Source organism: Carassius auratus, unplaced genomic scaffold (genome assembly GCF_003368295.1).
Source record: "Carassius auratus strain Wakin unplaced genomic scaffold, ASM336829v1 scaf_tig00217687, whole genome shotgun sequence".
Classification (NCBI taxonomy): Eukaryota; Metazoa; Chordata; class Actinopteri; order Cypriniformes; family Cyprinidae; genus Carassius; species Carassius auratus.
In genome coordinates this window covers 72,141-88,307 of record NW_020529188.1, presented here as the reverse complement: position 1 = coordinate 88,307, position 16,167 = coordinate 72,141, and the positions used below count along the sequence as shown (strand labels likewise).

At 39.8% G+C, this 16,167-nt stretch overlaps 1 protein-coding gene across 1 annotated transcript in view; it reads left to right on the top strand.

Moving 5' to 3' along the window:
* Positions 1 to 16,167, top strand: part of LOC113102096 (insulin-like growth factor 1 receptor) — an 83,058-nt gene that overhangs the window by 64,314 nt on the left and 2,577 nt on the right. Inside the window, exons 13-20 of the mRNA XM_026265755.1 lie at positions 127 to 292; positions 386 to 485; positions 671 to 735; positions 813 to 1,042; positions 1,162 to 1,269; positions 1,741 to 1,900; positions 2,823 to 2,952; positions 4,941 to 5,075. Of these exons, the coding sequence (XP_026121540.1) occupies positions 127 to 292; positions 386 to 485; positions 671 to 735; positions 813 to 1,042; positions 1,162 to 1,269; positions 1,741 to 1,900; positions 2,823 to 2,952; positions 4,941 to 5,075 (1,094 nt within the window). The remainder of the gene's footprint in view (positions 1 to 126; positions 293 to 385; positions 486 to 670; positions 736 to 812; positions 1,043 to 1,161; positions 1,270 to 1,740; positions 1,901 to 2,822; positions 2,953 to 4,940; positions 5,076 to 16,167) is intronic.

Sequence of the window (16,167 nt, the reverse complement as noted above, 5' to 3'; positions counted from 1 at the left end):
AAATAAAGTGTGACCGGACTTTTTTTTTCTTCATTCACAATTTCGGGGTAGTTATACCACATTGCTGACATTTTACCATAGCATTACATTTACAAGTATGTGTTTGTATTTCTTTTTCTACCACAGGCTGAGAAGCATGAGTGTGTGTCCCGTCAACACTACAGGGAGCACAAAGGGGTGAAACTCTCCAACTTGGGACCTGGGAACTATTCTGCCCGTGTACGGGCTACGTCTCTGGCTGGAAACGGGTCATGGACAGACCCGATAACTTTCTATGTGATTCAAGTTGATCGTAAGTTTACTCTGAATTTCATCCCTTTCAACTTTTAAAAAGTGAGAGTTATAGATTATTGAGTTTCACACTTTCTCTTCTTATACGCTCAAGAATCAGGTTATGAGCACTACCTGTACTTCATGATCATCCCGATTTTCCTGATTTTTGCCATCATCGCTGGAGTGGCTTTCACCTATCTGAACAAGAGACGGTACCAGTTTTAACACACCTACACTCCATATAGGCCTCTGTAGACAAAACACCTTTCTGAGACACTCAAGATACCATAATAAAAAAAATAAAAAGCAGGGACTTACCTTGAAATACTTCATGCTTGTTCTCTATTAAATATCTTAGTGCTGTTTATGATTAACAAATGCTATTTGGAATCCACAGAAACAGCGACAGGCTTGGAAACCTTTACACGTCTGTTAACCCAGAGTACTTCAGCGCAGCAGAAAGTGAGTATTCATTCAAGGGCAATAAAGACTCAACATCCTTTTTCATGAATAATTGTACCTCTTGTATTTGTTTACAGTGTATGTGCCGGATGAATGGGAAGTGGAGAGAGAGAAAATCACAATGTGCCGAGAGCTTGGACAAGGATCCTTTGGTATGGTGTATGAGGGCATCGCCAAAGGTGTTGTGAAAGATGAGCCAGAAACCAGGGTGGCTATTAAAACGGTCAACGAATCGGCTAGCTTGCACGAGCGCATCGAGTTCCTCAATGAAGCTTCTGTGATGAAGGAGTTCAACTGTCACCATGTGGTTAGTCGGAGAATGCATGGCAGATCTCACCTGATGCTTTAAAGATTGGCAGCATTGGTGTAAACTAATGTCGACTTTTAGCTGGTGGCTTCCTCTGATGTGGTTTGCGATTGGTTTAGGTGCGTCTGCTGGGCGTAGTTTCGCAGGGTCAGCCCACCCTGGTGATCATGGAGCTGATGACACGAGGAGATCTGAAGAGTTACTTGCGCTCACTTCGATCCGCTAAGGTGAATAAAGTTATGCACGATACATCTTCATGTCACTGATCAATGTTTGACTAGGACTGAATTTGTTACTGCTATTCTAAATTCCTGAAAGCTAAGAATTGCCACCTGTTTAGTAGTGTAGTTGAATTTTGATTCATAATTGAGCAATTTCCATTCATCAGAATTAGTCATCTGCGTTTACATTCACTGCTATTTTCTGTGTCTTAAGAGCAGTTCTGAGACACTGTTTCTAAACTATAAGCTCCTCCAATTCTTGAACTATAAAACCTAGTGTGATGTCTTGATGTGTACTGCATAGTCCGTATTCTAAATGAAAAATGCATCCTTGTAAGTGGGTTTTTTAAATGTTAAACTCAGCTCCAAACTGATTTCCGTTCACGTGATGCAAAGCCTCAGCATGAAATGCACAAGACTCGCTGGGTTTTGGAGTAGGGCTGCTGTATCATTCTCCTCTTCCTCTTGCGTCCTCAGAACATCTCCAGCTTGCCTTTGCCGCCATTGAAGAAGATGATTCAGATGGCTGGAGAGATCGCGGACGGCATGGCTTACCTCAACGCCAACAAATTTGTTCACAGAGACTTGGCAGCAAGGAATTGCATGGTGGCGGAGGATTTTGCTGTCAAAATTGGTGGTATGTGATGAAATGTATTCACTTTTATTGGCTTGTATTTGATATGTGAAATGCTTTAAAATAGGGACTAGTTATCTAACTTTTTGTTAATCTAGTTTTTTCAGGTGTATTATTTTTTAGTATCGGTGCTTTAAACAATCAATTTTGCGATAATAGGGTTTTAACCTATTTTAGTCGTAAATTATCATCAATTGGTAACATTTCACAGTAAATATTGATAGTTATTAAATGTAAAAAGATTGCATTGACAAATTGCATATTTTGCACTGTTGCTCATTGTTTCGTAACAAAATTAGATACTAAAATTAAGGAGTGTGCTATATCAACACTATTAGTTAGTGTCTAGTTTTTATGTATAATAATAATATTAATAAAAAATGCTGAATGAATTGGAAATCTCTTTGTAAATGAATGTTATTCATCTGATTGTGAATGATTCATACATGCATGTAGTTCGTGCAATTTTTAATCAAAATCTCATAACCGGATCTTCTGGATAAACAATACTCCAGTCATTTTTCTGCTTAAACCGATTCTATTGATTGCTATTGCAATCGGCTGCAAGCTCCTGGATCTGTTGTTAATACAGAAGAAAATCTCTGTTGCTGCATTGCGACTTTAAGATTTGGGTTAATTTAACCATTGTGTACTGTAGCAATAAATTAAAGGGTTTGTAGTAAATTATGGCAAACATTATGCATCTTTCATACTTTCAATAACATTTATTTTGCATTATATTCCATTAATTGTGCTTATGTTCACTTTGACTTTTTAGTGTTTAGTGTCTGTGCATCCCCAATTTTAATTCCATAATTAACAAGTAATGAATTGCTAGTATATGTTCTTTATTTTGTTTGGCTAAATCTTAAGTTAAGCTACTAAACATTTAGTAACTTCACCTCATTTATCCTCAAATCTGTAGACTTTGGCATGACACGGGACATTTATGAGACTGATTACTACAGAAAAGGAGGCAAGGGACTGCTGCCTGTGCGCTGGATGTCTCCAGAGTCTCTCAAAGATGGAGTTTTCACCACCATGTCTGATGTCTGGTAAGCTTTCATGTGTTCAATAGAGAATCAGTTACAGTCATAGAGATATTAACGGAGATGTATAGTGAACCGTGTATCAGGGTACATCAGTCTAGACTTTGTAGCTGTAGAACGACATCTGCATTTGAGCAAAGACCGCCACTTTAGTGATCACTTCAGTTTCTCCACTAGCTGAATGAGAAATGAAAAACACACTCGCACAGCTCAACACACATTTTCCATTACATGGTGCATACGTTAATGCGGTAAGCAATGAGGAGAAACATCTTTCCATATATTTCAGAAGAAGCTGGCAATCAAGCCTCATCGGCCCTCATGCTAGTCTCATTTCAATGAAAGCCTTGGGGAGTCTAGACCGCACTTTTCCGGAAACGGCAACAGCTGCGGCTGATATGAGCGGCATTCCAGAGTCTCTAGGAATCTTTAGTCCATTCGTCCTCCCGTGTCGTAATAAGTAGCTTTTTGAGCTCGCTGGGAGGTTTGCGCTTAAATCTTTTGTTAAGGATCAGAATCAAGTACTCCCTGTTCAGGAAGAGGATTGAACTTAATTACAATGCGCTCAAGTTTCCTTCCAGGTGTCCGGAGAATCTGCCCTAACAGTTCATCTTTCTGTCCAGGGTCACCGTCAGGCCTTGATTATATGGAATGTCTGGTTAACTTTACAAAAGGATCAGATATAGAATTAGTGTTTTGCCAATAATTACAAATTTACAAATAAAAAATTCAAAGGCTGTTTAGATCAGAATCAGAATATCATGTCTGTTTATTAAAGTCTAAGTGTGCAATTTGTGGCACCAAACGGATGTAAATGAATAATTTCAGACAAATTTCTTGAACGTTCTTCTATTTGTCAGACAAACAGACCATCCAAATTCATGTCACTGGTTAAAGTGCAGAGGATGTAAGTACTGTACATATTGAATCTGTTCAAAATTATATACCTTTTTATATATTTAAAATATTTATATTTATTTAGCAGCGTCATGTTTCTTTTGTGCACATGCATTGCAATTTAGCTTTTCCTTTTATTTTGTGATTTTATTTCGTTTTACTTCGTTTTGGAGCTCCAGCATCCCCTTAACGCTATGTAGGATAAGCGGTTTGGACTATGCATTGATGATTTTTTTTTAAAGGAAATTATATTGCTGTAAATGCATATTAAATATTAATGGTATGGATAACAAAAAAATCCAAATAACCTTACTCAATATTTGAGTGGACTAAAAATATAGTCGTTAGCTAGCGACATGTTAATGTTATATTGCAATTAGTTGTGAATGTTTAATAAGCCTAGTGTGAAATCTTGTTCGTTTTTAGCACATCACATTTATGCTTCGTGTAAAAGGTGACCCCAGAATATATAGTGACGCTCAGTGAGAAAGTGAACTGCGCAAGTTCAGTACAATTAAATGTATAATTTTATCAAATACTTTATAAATTCCGTTGATTAATGTCCAGTGTGTAGCACTGAGCTGCTGTCTAATGTAAAGCGTTTTTAAATCTATGTAGGCAGTAATAAAACACAAAGCAGCTCATTAGGTTTTGGAACAGAGCCTTTGATTATTTTTATGCTGGCTTTGAAGCTCTTTTGTATCTTATTTAGATGTACAACACTTACTGTATCTGCAGGAAAATAATACAAGTAAGACCCGAAAGAAAAAGCATTACTTGAAGGTATTTCTGTTATGTGCTTAATAGCTTTATTATCAAAAGACCACGGCACGTTATATTGTATAATTTGTCTGAGCTGCTGACTCATTATAATGACAACTTGCTCCCATTTGAAAGTTTTAGATACACACATCACTCATTGTCAGTGAAAATATTGATATATCTTGAAAAAAACTCTTCAGGGAGCAGTTCTTTTGCGAGTGGGGAGCTTTCAACTGAACTCACTCAGAATTGAAACAGAAGATCGTCATCTTGTAGACACTTTGGTCGCTATCAATGTCGATTTATTCAAGCGTTTCTCATCTGTTGTCTTACAGGTCTTTTGGGGTGGTGTTGTGGGAAATCGCCACCCTGGCCGAGCAACCCTATCAGGGCATGTCCAATGAGCAGGTACTGCGATTTGTTATGGAGGGAGGACTGCTAGACAAACCTGACAACTGCCCTGACATGCTGTAAGTCATCTTATTCACACCTTTCACTCACTTTGTTGTTCCAAGTGCAGTGTTTAGAAACATTTCCAAACTGTTGTTTTCCATCCAGTGAAAGTAAATCGTGTCCAGAGCTGTCAGGCTCCGAAAATGACAAAAAAAAAAAACATTAAAATGGTCCATAGAAAAGTCTTGTGAAGCTTTATGATACTTTAGTGTGTTACATACCAAAATTCAATGTTACTTTTGCGTGCCTATTACGCCCTGGGCCTAAGGGTAGTAGAAAACTCTAAACAGGGCGTATTAAGACTGGGTTGTGGTGATGGAATCCCAAGAACGAGTCACTCCGGTCGATAATCAAACAAGTACAAGATGTTAATCAGTATAAGTTATTAGATTTATTAAAAGTTAACAAGTGAAACAGAGCATCTCTCCAGGGTGTCCCAAAGGCCAAAATAACAAACAAAACAAATCTAGAAAGGAAAAGAGTAATAACTAACCTCAAATAATAAAATTAAAATACATCTTACTTCCCTAACTTCCTAACACAAAACAGAACCCAAACAGATAACCAAAACAAATCGGCAGGACACCCCTTTGCTCCACGTTCTAAACACACAAGGTCGAAAAGGCAAGAACGTGATCACTAGCATCTACTTGCTACTCGAAAGTGACAAATTTGATCATCGGCCGGAGAAGGGATCCAGGAGCTCTCAACCCAACCGCGTCCGAACCAATAATGAGCTCCCCGTTGAATGCCGGCAGCGTCCTTTTTAAAGTCCCCGCCTTGTCTCCACCACCAATGGCGATCGTACATCCAATCAGTAGGCATCCTATCAGAAACCAGATAGAGTAAGAGGGAGGAAAAAGTACACACACACACAGCAGGAAAATCAGGTCGTAACACCCCCGGACACAAAGAATCTACTTCTAGTAGATTTACTCAAAACTAAACGACCGTGAAAGGGCGTCAGCAAGTACATTATCTTTTCCTTTTTTATAACGAATTTCCAGGTTAAAATCCTGGACAAAAAGTGACCAGCGCATGATCCGTTGATTCGAGTTCTTCATACGAGACAGGAAGACTAATGGGTTGTGATCAGTAAATACGATCACCGGAAGGGAGCTAGAACCAATGTACACCTCGAAGTGTTGCAACGCCATTAATAAGGCTAATGCCTCCTTCTCAATAGTGCTATAATTTAGTTGGTGTTTCAATAATTTTTTTGAGAAGTACGCAACAGGATGCTCAACTCCATTCTCATCATCCTGCAACAGGACAGCGCCAGCACCGGTAGCACTCGCATCAACATCCATTTTGAAGGCACACTCATACCTTGGAGCAACCAAGACTGGAGCGCTACACAGAAGCGTTTTAACAGAATCAAATGCAGTTTGACACTTAGCAGTCCATTCAAAATTTTGCGAAGCACGAAGCATATTGGTCAAAGGCAACACAACATCTGAGAAGTTTTTACAAAAACCCCGATAATAACCAGTCATGCCCAAAAATCTTCTGAGGTCACGTTTCGTACGGGGCACTGCAAACTCCACAATAGCTTGCACTTTTAGGGCAACAGGTCGAACTTGACCCTGTCCCACCCGTTTCCCCAGATAGGTAACAGTCGCCTTACCAAACTCGCACTTCACTAAATTAAGTGTAAGAGATGACTTTAGCAAGCGATCAAACACAATACTAAAAGTTTTTAGGTGTTCATCCCAGGTATTCGAATAAATCACGATGTCATCCAAGTAAGCCTTACAGCTATGAACCCCCTTTAGCACTTTATTAATCAAGCGCTGAAATGTAGCTGGGGCGTTGCGCAATCCAAACGCCATCACCCTGTAATTCAGAAAATCATCCGGCGTCACAAAGGCAGATATTTCGGCCGCACGCTCCGTCAAGGGAACTTGCCAGTATCCCTTAAGCAGATCTAATTTAGTGACGAAGCGCGCAGAGCCTACCTTATCAATGCAATCCTCCATAAGCGGGAGGGGGAACGAATCTGGTTTTGTCACGGCATTTACTTTCCGGTAATCCGTCCAAAATCGTTGTGTGCCGTCAGATTTAGGAACCAATAAGCACGGTGAACTCCAGGCGCTAGAACTCTGTACTGCGAGACCATTCTCAACAAGATACTTTACCTCAGCTTCCATGATTTTACGTTTAACGGGGTTCACTCTGTAAGCACTTTGCTTTATGGGTGAATGGTCACCTACATCAATATCGTGTTCCAAAACTTGAGTACGAGTAGGGATATCTGAAAACAGTCCCAAAGAAGAATTAATTATCCTAATAATATCATTTCGCTGAGGTTCAGATAAATGTACCAGATGAGAATTTAAACTCTCCAGGACCATAGAATTATTCAGTTTATCACCCGAGACTAGGGTATTATGCAAGCTCAACCCATCTTCGTCAACATCGCGGTCAGAAACGGATGTAGCCGAAGCTACAGGAACGATAACGGAGCTTTTTGACTCCACATCTTCCCCACGACCAACATACAACTTCAGCATATTTACGTGACACACACGGGTTTTTCTCCGTCGCTCGGGAGTTCGAATAACATAATTCGTGTCACTTAGCTTCTGATCAACGACGTACGGACCAGAGAATTTAGCTTGTAGTGCAGCACCCTGAACTGGCAGTAAAACTAATACTTTATCCCCCTCAGAGAATGAACGAACCACAGCAGTCTTATCAAAACGTCTTTTCATTTTTGTCTGCGTACTCTCCAAAGCAGACTGAGCCAGTTTACAAGCATCATGCAGTCGCTCCCGAAAGCAACCGACATAATTAAGCAGATTACACTCAGATGGCTGTTCAGAGAGCCAGTTCTCTTTCAGCATCTTCAGTGGGCCCCTCACTGTGTGCCCAAAAACCAATTCCGCCGGGCTAAACCCCAGCGACTCCTGAACGGTCTCACGGACAGCAAACATAAGTAAAGGCAGCCCTTCATCCCAATCCTTTCCTGACTCGACACAGTATTTACTCAACATGGACTTTAAGGTTTGATGAAACCTTTCGAGCGCTCCCTGCGTCTCAGGTCGGTACGGGCTAGACGTAACATGCGCAATCTTCAGCTGAGACAATACCTGTTTGAACAGTCGAGACATAAAATTAGTTCCCTGGTCCGTTTGGATCACTTTAGGAAAACCAAAAGTAGAAAAAAACGTAACCAGAGCTTTCACAACAGCTTTCGCTTTTAAAGAGCGTAACGGTACCGCCTCTGGATAGCGAGTAGTCGTGCACATGAGCGTAAGCAGATAGACATGCCCCGATTTAGTTCGCGGTAATGGCCCAACACAATCCAAGATTATCCGAGCAAAAGGCTCTCCCAAAGCAGGAATAGGTTGAAGAGGTGCAGGACGGATGATTTGATTAGGCTTTCCTACAACCTGGCACACGTGACACGAACGACAATACTGAACCACATCAGATTTAATACCAGGCCAGAAAAAATAACGTAAGATTCGATAATAGGTTTTATTAATTCCCAAATGGCCAGCAACATTATCATGAGCTATGCTCAAAACCTGGTTGCGTAAACATTTCGGTACTACGAGCTGGTAAACCGTATCCCAACTTAAACCATCCGACCTTGCTGGACTCCACTTTCTCTTCAACACATCACGGTCCCAAAAATATCCCACTGATTTACCTTCAATGTCTGTAAGAGTAAGCGCCCTTTTCCTGCAGCACAATAAAGAAGGGTCTTTCTGCTGTTCAGCAGAGATCAGAACCTTGTCAGCGGACAGCGACAACTCAGCCGACTCCATTTCAGCACCATTGCTCCTAGACAGCGCCTCAAAGTTGGGCAGCTCAGCTGTTACCACAGAACACTCAGTTTTCGCTCTACCCTCTGCGGCCATGAAGGTATCCGAAAGACAAATCGAATCATCAAACTTACGCGCTTGAGCGCGTGTAACTACACACGCCGTAAAAACCGAAGGAAATTCTGATGCTAACTCACCGGAAATAACAGGATCCAACACAGGATTTTCAATAACTTCGGGGATTGGGAGTACCTTTTCCCCGGCTAAATCGTTACCTACAATTAATGCAACACCACTTACAGGTAACTCATGACGTACTGCCAACTTTACAAAGCCTGTTACTAACCCGGATCGAATGTACACGTTATGCAACGGTACCTTCAACACACCCAATTCAATTCCTTGAATAAGAACATCAGAACCACAGTAACTTTTCTCAGAAAATGGCAGCGCCCTAGCTAACACGAACGATTGATTAGACCCTGTATCACGCAACATGGTTGCAGGAACCAAATCTTCTTCAGATCCACTAAGAGAAATCATTCCCTCACACACAAAAGGATCAAACGCTGCATCAATATACGAATTAAGTTGGCCACCGATCTTATGGACAAAACCGACACTTTTAGTTGACTTCCCCTTGTTTTTCTTTTTCAATGATGGACACGTCGCAATCAAGTGGTTAGGCTCATGGCAGTAAAAGCATTCACGAGTTTCGACAGGTAAAACTGGCTTAGGGAATTTCGAAACTTTAACGCTCTTCTCCAAAGGCATAGCAGAATATGTCTCACGACGTGCAGCAAACAGATTTTTGTGAGTCAACGAAAATTCGTCTGCACAAACGGCAGCTTCAGCAAGGGTACAAACTTTCTTTTCGTTCAAATAAACAACAATTTTGTCCGGCAAAGAGGTTTTAAAATCCTCAATCAACATCAACTCACGAAGTTGTTCTAAGTTAGCGACTCTGCTAGAACTACACCATCTATCAAAAAGCACGCTCTTCTCCCGAGCGTACTCCACGTAAGTTTGACGGGCAATTTTAACATGTGAGCGAAACTTTTGCCTATAGGCTTCTGGCACTAGTTCATAAGCCTTTAACACAGCATCCTTCAACTTATCATAATCCAAGCTGTCACTAACAGACAGAGTGGAGCAAATCTCCTGGGCTTTTCCGCTTAATTTGCACTGTATCATGCGAGGCCAAGCCTCTCTTGGCCAGCGCAACGCAGCAGCTATACGCTCAAATGCGCCAAAGTACGAGTCCACCTCATTATCCCGAAATGCGGGCACCAAAGTGAGATGACGACTAACATCAAAATCATCTAAGTTAGAAGCCCCAAACAAAGGCGCCGAAGGTGGAGAATTCCCAACATTGGGAGGAGTAGAAAGTGGCATCGGAGTTTTCACTAGCCCCAACGAACGGCTGCAAGCCTGCGTCTCTAATTCGCATTGCCTGAAACGTAGAAGCTGAGTAGTATGTTCCTGACGTTTAATCTCTAGATCTAATTGCTTTAACTGAATAGCCAGCCTCAAATCCTCCGAGTTTACGCCGCTAAGTGAACGCAGCATTGGATCGGACTCTGGAGCTTCAGTATTAACTTCATCCCCTGTCGCTACATTCATTCCTACCTCAACGTTCGGTCTAGGCTGTAAAATACCCTGCTGTATTAACGCCGCCTCAATTACGTCTCGTACAACTTTCTTCCTAGCAGTTTTTATAACCGGAACACTATAAAAGTCAGCGACCAAATACAAGTCAGTCTTTCGACAGGACTCCAAGAGCTCACGCGAAGGATCCTGCTTAAATGCTTCTATACTAAACTCCATATAAACCAGCCTTACACTTCCCCACCACCCACGAAAAAACTGCCAGTCAAAATATAGAATATAGATTGTACTTACCAGCAGAGCCGCAAACCCCTTAATTCGCATCGAACGAATAACAAACAAAAACAAGTCAATAGAATTGGACGAGCCCCCAATTATTATGCCCTGGGCCTAAGGGTAGTAGAAAACTCTAAACAGGGCGTATTAAGACTGGGTTGTGGTGATGGAATCCCAAGAACGAGTCACTCCGGTCGATAATCAAACAAGTACAAGATGTTAATCAGTATAAGTTATTAGATTTATTAAAAGTTAACAAGTGAAACAGAGCATCTCTCCAGGGTGTCCCAAAGGCCAAAATAACAAACAAAACAAATCTAGAAAGGAAAAGAGTAATAACTAACCTCAAATAATAAAAGTAAAATACATCTTACTTCCCTAACTTCCTAACACAAAACAGAACCCAAACAGATAACCAAAACAAATCGGCAGGACACCCCTTTGCTCCACGTTCTAAACACACAAGGTCGAAAAGGCAAGAACGTGATCACTAGCATCTACTTGCTACTCGAAAGTGACAAATTTGATCATCGGCCGGAGAAGGGATCCAGGAGCTCTCAACCCAACCGCGTCCGAACCAATAATGAGCTCCCCGTTGAATGCCGGCAGCGTCCTTTTTAAAGTCCCCGCCTTGTCTCCACCACCAATGGCGATCGTACATCCAATCAGTAGGCATCCTATCAGAAACCAGATAGAGTAAGAGGGAGGAAAAAGTACACACACACACAGCAGGAAAATCAGGTCGTAACAGTGCCATCTGTGCAGGATTGGTTTCATTGGTTCACAAACAAACCTGGTGCAACATCTTGATGTGGATATTTTGAAAGTTCTTTATATGAATATTCATGTTAGGTTTGGAAGGACATGATGGTGAATAAATGATGACAGAATTGACATTTTTGGGTGGACTTTGCCTTTTAAAAAGTAGAAAGTCTGCCACCTACTGTATAATTCAGGTGGTAATATCAAAAAGCTGAAAACAAGAATAGACATAAAAAATCTGGATTCGCTTGAGAATTAATGGTATTTACCCAAAACGTTTTTGACTTTGGCCATTATTTGTTTTGGATTTTAAATCTACCGAGTCTAACCCTCTACCTCTGCGGGCTGGGTCTAAATTTAAGTATAATTTGTTTATTTGTTAGAGTCTCCAAGCTATGGGTTTTCTTTGGCGCGGTTTGAGTTAGGTGGTGTCTGACTTCAGGTCTGTGTTTTATCTGAAGTGTGAGAGCTGGCAGTGACATCCAAGCACTCAATGCACTACAGGTATTCCACATTTTTAATAATATAACATTATACCAGGAGGGAGAGAGGTGGGTGTGTGCGTCTTGAGATGAAAGGGGTACAAAGACTGTGCTGGATGATGACATCACTGAAACAACAGTGAACCGACTTTAACAGAAAAACTGACTATTTTCTATTGTCCTTTTTGCGTTATCAGCAAACTTTTTTTTTCTGTTTAACAATGTAAAGCTGTTTTGACACTATCTGTATTGTATAAAGTGCTATATATATATATATATATATATATATATATATATATATATATATATATATATATATATATATATATATATATATATAAAGGTGACTTGACAAAGAATGGAAAATTAGTTTTGGAGGTCAGAGGTAGCTTACATTACTATTTAGCTTTACTTAAAGCTGCGGTAGGGAACTTTTGACGCTCTAGCCGCAAGACGCAAGCAGTTCTGTTTATTAACCGCTAGAGTCTAGCGGTTAATAAACAGAACTGCTTGCGTCTAGCGGAAGAACATCGTAGCCGGAACTACTTCTCTCTGTTAATGTCTATGAAGAATCACAAAGGTACTGGGTTACTCCGCCGCGGTGCCCCCGAAGCAATCTAAAATAGTCCGAATATAAACACTTATTATAAGTGCACCCTAGTGATTCAGGACAAGCCAAAAACATGGTTTGGAAAATGGATTCATGGTGTACTCGCTTATTATATACATTTTTCTACATTTTGAACACAAACAAAGTTACGGACCGCAGCTCTGATTGGTTGTTTCTTACCGGGAGCAATGGAGTTTCTGCAAATGGCAATAGGACCACTGGGAGGAGCCAGAGGAGCTTGATTTGTTTTTCACAGATTATCTGTTTTATATTCTACTGTCAAGACATAATGACAGGTTTAATTAATATGTAGAAAATATTTTTTTTTACAAAAGTTCCCTACAGCACCTTTAATGGCTGTATGTGTAAACCATATTTTATTTTTATTTTGATAATTTTTTCAGCCACAGCTTGTTTTTCATCTATGAAATGACTGTTTATCACTTTTCAGCTTAGTTGGATAAAACAAAAAATTAGGTCCATACAGAAAATAAATAAATAAAATATAGATTTTTTTAATTATATAATTTATTTATAAAAAACATTTTTAATTATATAATAATTAGATTTTTTTTTTACAAAATCAATAAAAAAAGGAAGCCATTTTTTTTCTTAACTTATTGGTGAAACAAATGAACAATGATGTTTTGTTTTAGGACAAATGGTAGTTCGTGTTTTCTTAGTCCACTGTCCATTGACGGGAATTGCACAATGGTTTGCATTGGCCTGTGCCTTTTTTTCATTGCAAGGATGTCTGGTTCAGGGTCTTTGTTGTGGTTAGTCACCATTTGGCACCTTTTACCACTTTCTTTTTTAGAGAAGTGCTGGGAAGGATGAAGTGGTCTTTAAGGCAGCCAGAACAGGAGTGGAGGAGGGCATGTGGGAGGGATTTGGGCTGGTACTTGCTGCTTTATTACTGCGGCTGCTTCTGTCTTGTGTTTTAATGAGCCAGTGCATGACTGCAGAGACTATAGCCCTTTTCACACTGCCATTCCGGCAAATACAGGGGTAAAGTGTTCCTGTAATTGTTCCCTGGTCGCTAGATTTGGCACTTTCACACTGCCAGTGATGACCCGGTATATGTGCGTGCTTTCACACACAACCCTAGAAGATCCCGTAACGACACGTGACATCAGCGCGTGACGTGTAATGTACGAGTCGACAACGCTTGGCACGTTATACTTTAACTGAAGCAAGCAAATGATCTCGGCATCAGCGCGGAAAGTGAAGAACTAACTGATCTCTGCTTCATTACAGTTTGCACATATGTTTTCGTCGCGAATGTTGATCTTTCTTCAAGATTTTTTACCTTTCCGGCTGGTAAAAGAGTCGCGCGATAACGCGCGTCATCACTTCGATACGGAATTAGATCTGGCTTTTGTTCACACAGCGCTCGTTCCGGATCGATTACCGCAATGTTACTAGGTCCCCGACCCGGGTTCAATTCGGTAATCAATTCTGGGACGTGGTTGCTTTCACACAGAAGGCGACCAGGCAATGTTACGGGAATATTGCGGGTCCGACGTGCAGTGTGAAAGGGGCTTAACAGTGCCAACGGTCACCCAAATTCAACCTCTAACGGAAGTCCAGCTGTTTGATTAAAACCGGAAATTATGTGCAACTTACCAAGGAAGCCATGCATTATTATTTTTTCCCCTTCTTGTTTTCTCATTATCACGACTTTAATTTTCTCGTGATATTGACACAAACAGTTGTTTTCTCATTATCACAACTTAATTTTCTCGTGATCTCGACATAACCAGAGTTGTTTTCTTGTTATAACGACTTAATTTTCTTGTGATATCGACATAACCAGAGTTGTTTAGAGAACTACTTTTGTTATGTCCAGATCACGAGAAAACAACTTTAGTTATGTCCAGATCACGAGAAAATTATGTTGTTATAAAGCAAAACAACTCTCGTTATGTCAAGATCACAAGATAATGCAGTCAATATAACGAGAAAACTACTCTCGTTATGTCGAGATCACGAGATAATGAAGTCATTATAACGAGAAAACTACTCTCGTTATGTCGAGATTACGAGATAATGAAGTCATTATAACGAGAAAACTACTCTCGTTATGTCGAGATTACGAGATAATGAAGTCATTATAACGAGAAAAACATATCTCGTTATGTCGAGATCACGAGATAATGAAGTCATTATCATGAGAAAACTACTCTCGTTATGTCAAGATTATGAGATAATGAAGTCATTATAAACAGAAAACTACTCTCGTTATGTCGAAATCATGAGATAATGAAGTCATTATAACGAGAAAAAGTTGTGACAGAGACAACAAGAAGGGGGAAAAACATAAAACAACTAAGAACTTCCGTAGCTTACCAATTAGAAGTGGCAAATTAAAGTGGATCTTGAAATACTTTATAACTTTTTATAAAAATTAAAGAACCTGCTTTGTTGCACAGGATTGTTGCTAGTATTAATGCTATTTTGAGTTAATATTTAGATTCATAATTTTTTCTTCATGTTTCCATATTCTTTTAGTTGGAATTGTAAAAATATGATAAAAGACTACTTTGTATAACTGTCCAGAGATTGTAAATGAAACGCTTTTGCACGCCAAATCAAAGTCTGTCATCTATGATTTTAATTTTTTGTTGTCATGATGAGAATCAAAAAAGAAATTAACACATGGAAAGGACCCTTGTATCAAGGTTAACCATTAAAAAGAAAGTTTGCATACCTTAAGAAAGCTTGATGATATTCATCAATAATGTTCATTATTCAGAAATATTTATTTATATGAAATGTTTCTTTGAAAAATAAAGATAAAAAGGTAATACTTAATAATAATTACTCAACTTTTCTTGACTATATTTTTAGTTATAGCTGTAATATAATCATATTACAATTTCTAAAATACCTAAATAAATAAAAAATCAAAATGTTTATAATTAACATGAATAAAATTACTTAGAACTTCTCACTTGCATATTGAACTAAATTTTTCAACATCGTGATCCATATTTTTCCAAAAATCCATATTTTGTTTTTCCAAAGGTTAAGTCAAGTTCATATCGCACTTTTAACACTGGAGGTGCTAAAATCAGCCTGAACCTCCCCATCAATGGAAACGTCATCTAGTGCCATGCAGGAAAAACAAGCTGGAGGCTCAGAGGGCAGTGAGTCCAGTCTCTCTGTCTCACAGCTGGAGAGCCAAAAGCCTCAGTGTGTGTGTGTGTGTGTGTGTGTGTGTGTGTGTGTGTGAGAGAGAGAGAGAGACACGGTGAAAATACCACACTTGGATTTGCTGGTGTGAATGTTTATGTATGTGGTGCTCGGGTTTTTGTGACTGTCAGCTGATGTTTGCGCTAGCTGTGTGTGGGTGTGTAGCCGGCGCTGGTGTTTGTAAGACTAATGGTGTGTGTTACTCGACTAGTGTGTGAGCTGGCACAGGCATCCCAGTATTTATTTCAGCAGACTCCTCTGGTATTCTTAGCGTGTTTGTGTATAATTAAAACGGTGAACTGGAATGCTCTAGTGTCAGTTAGATCATACGCTTTTATTTATTTATTTATTTATTTATTTTCCCCCTCACTGGCGCTCTCTGGCCTCCTTTACAACTCTCTCC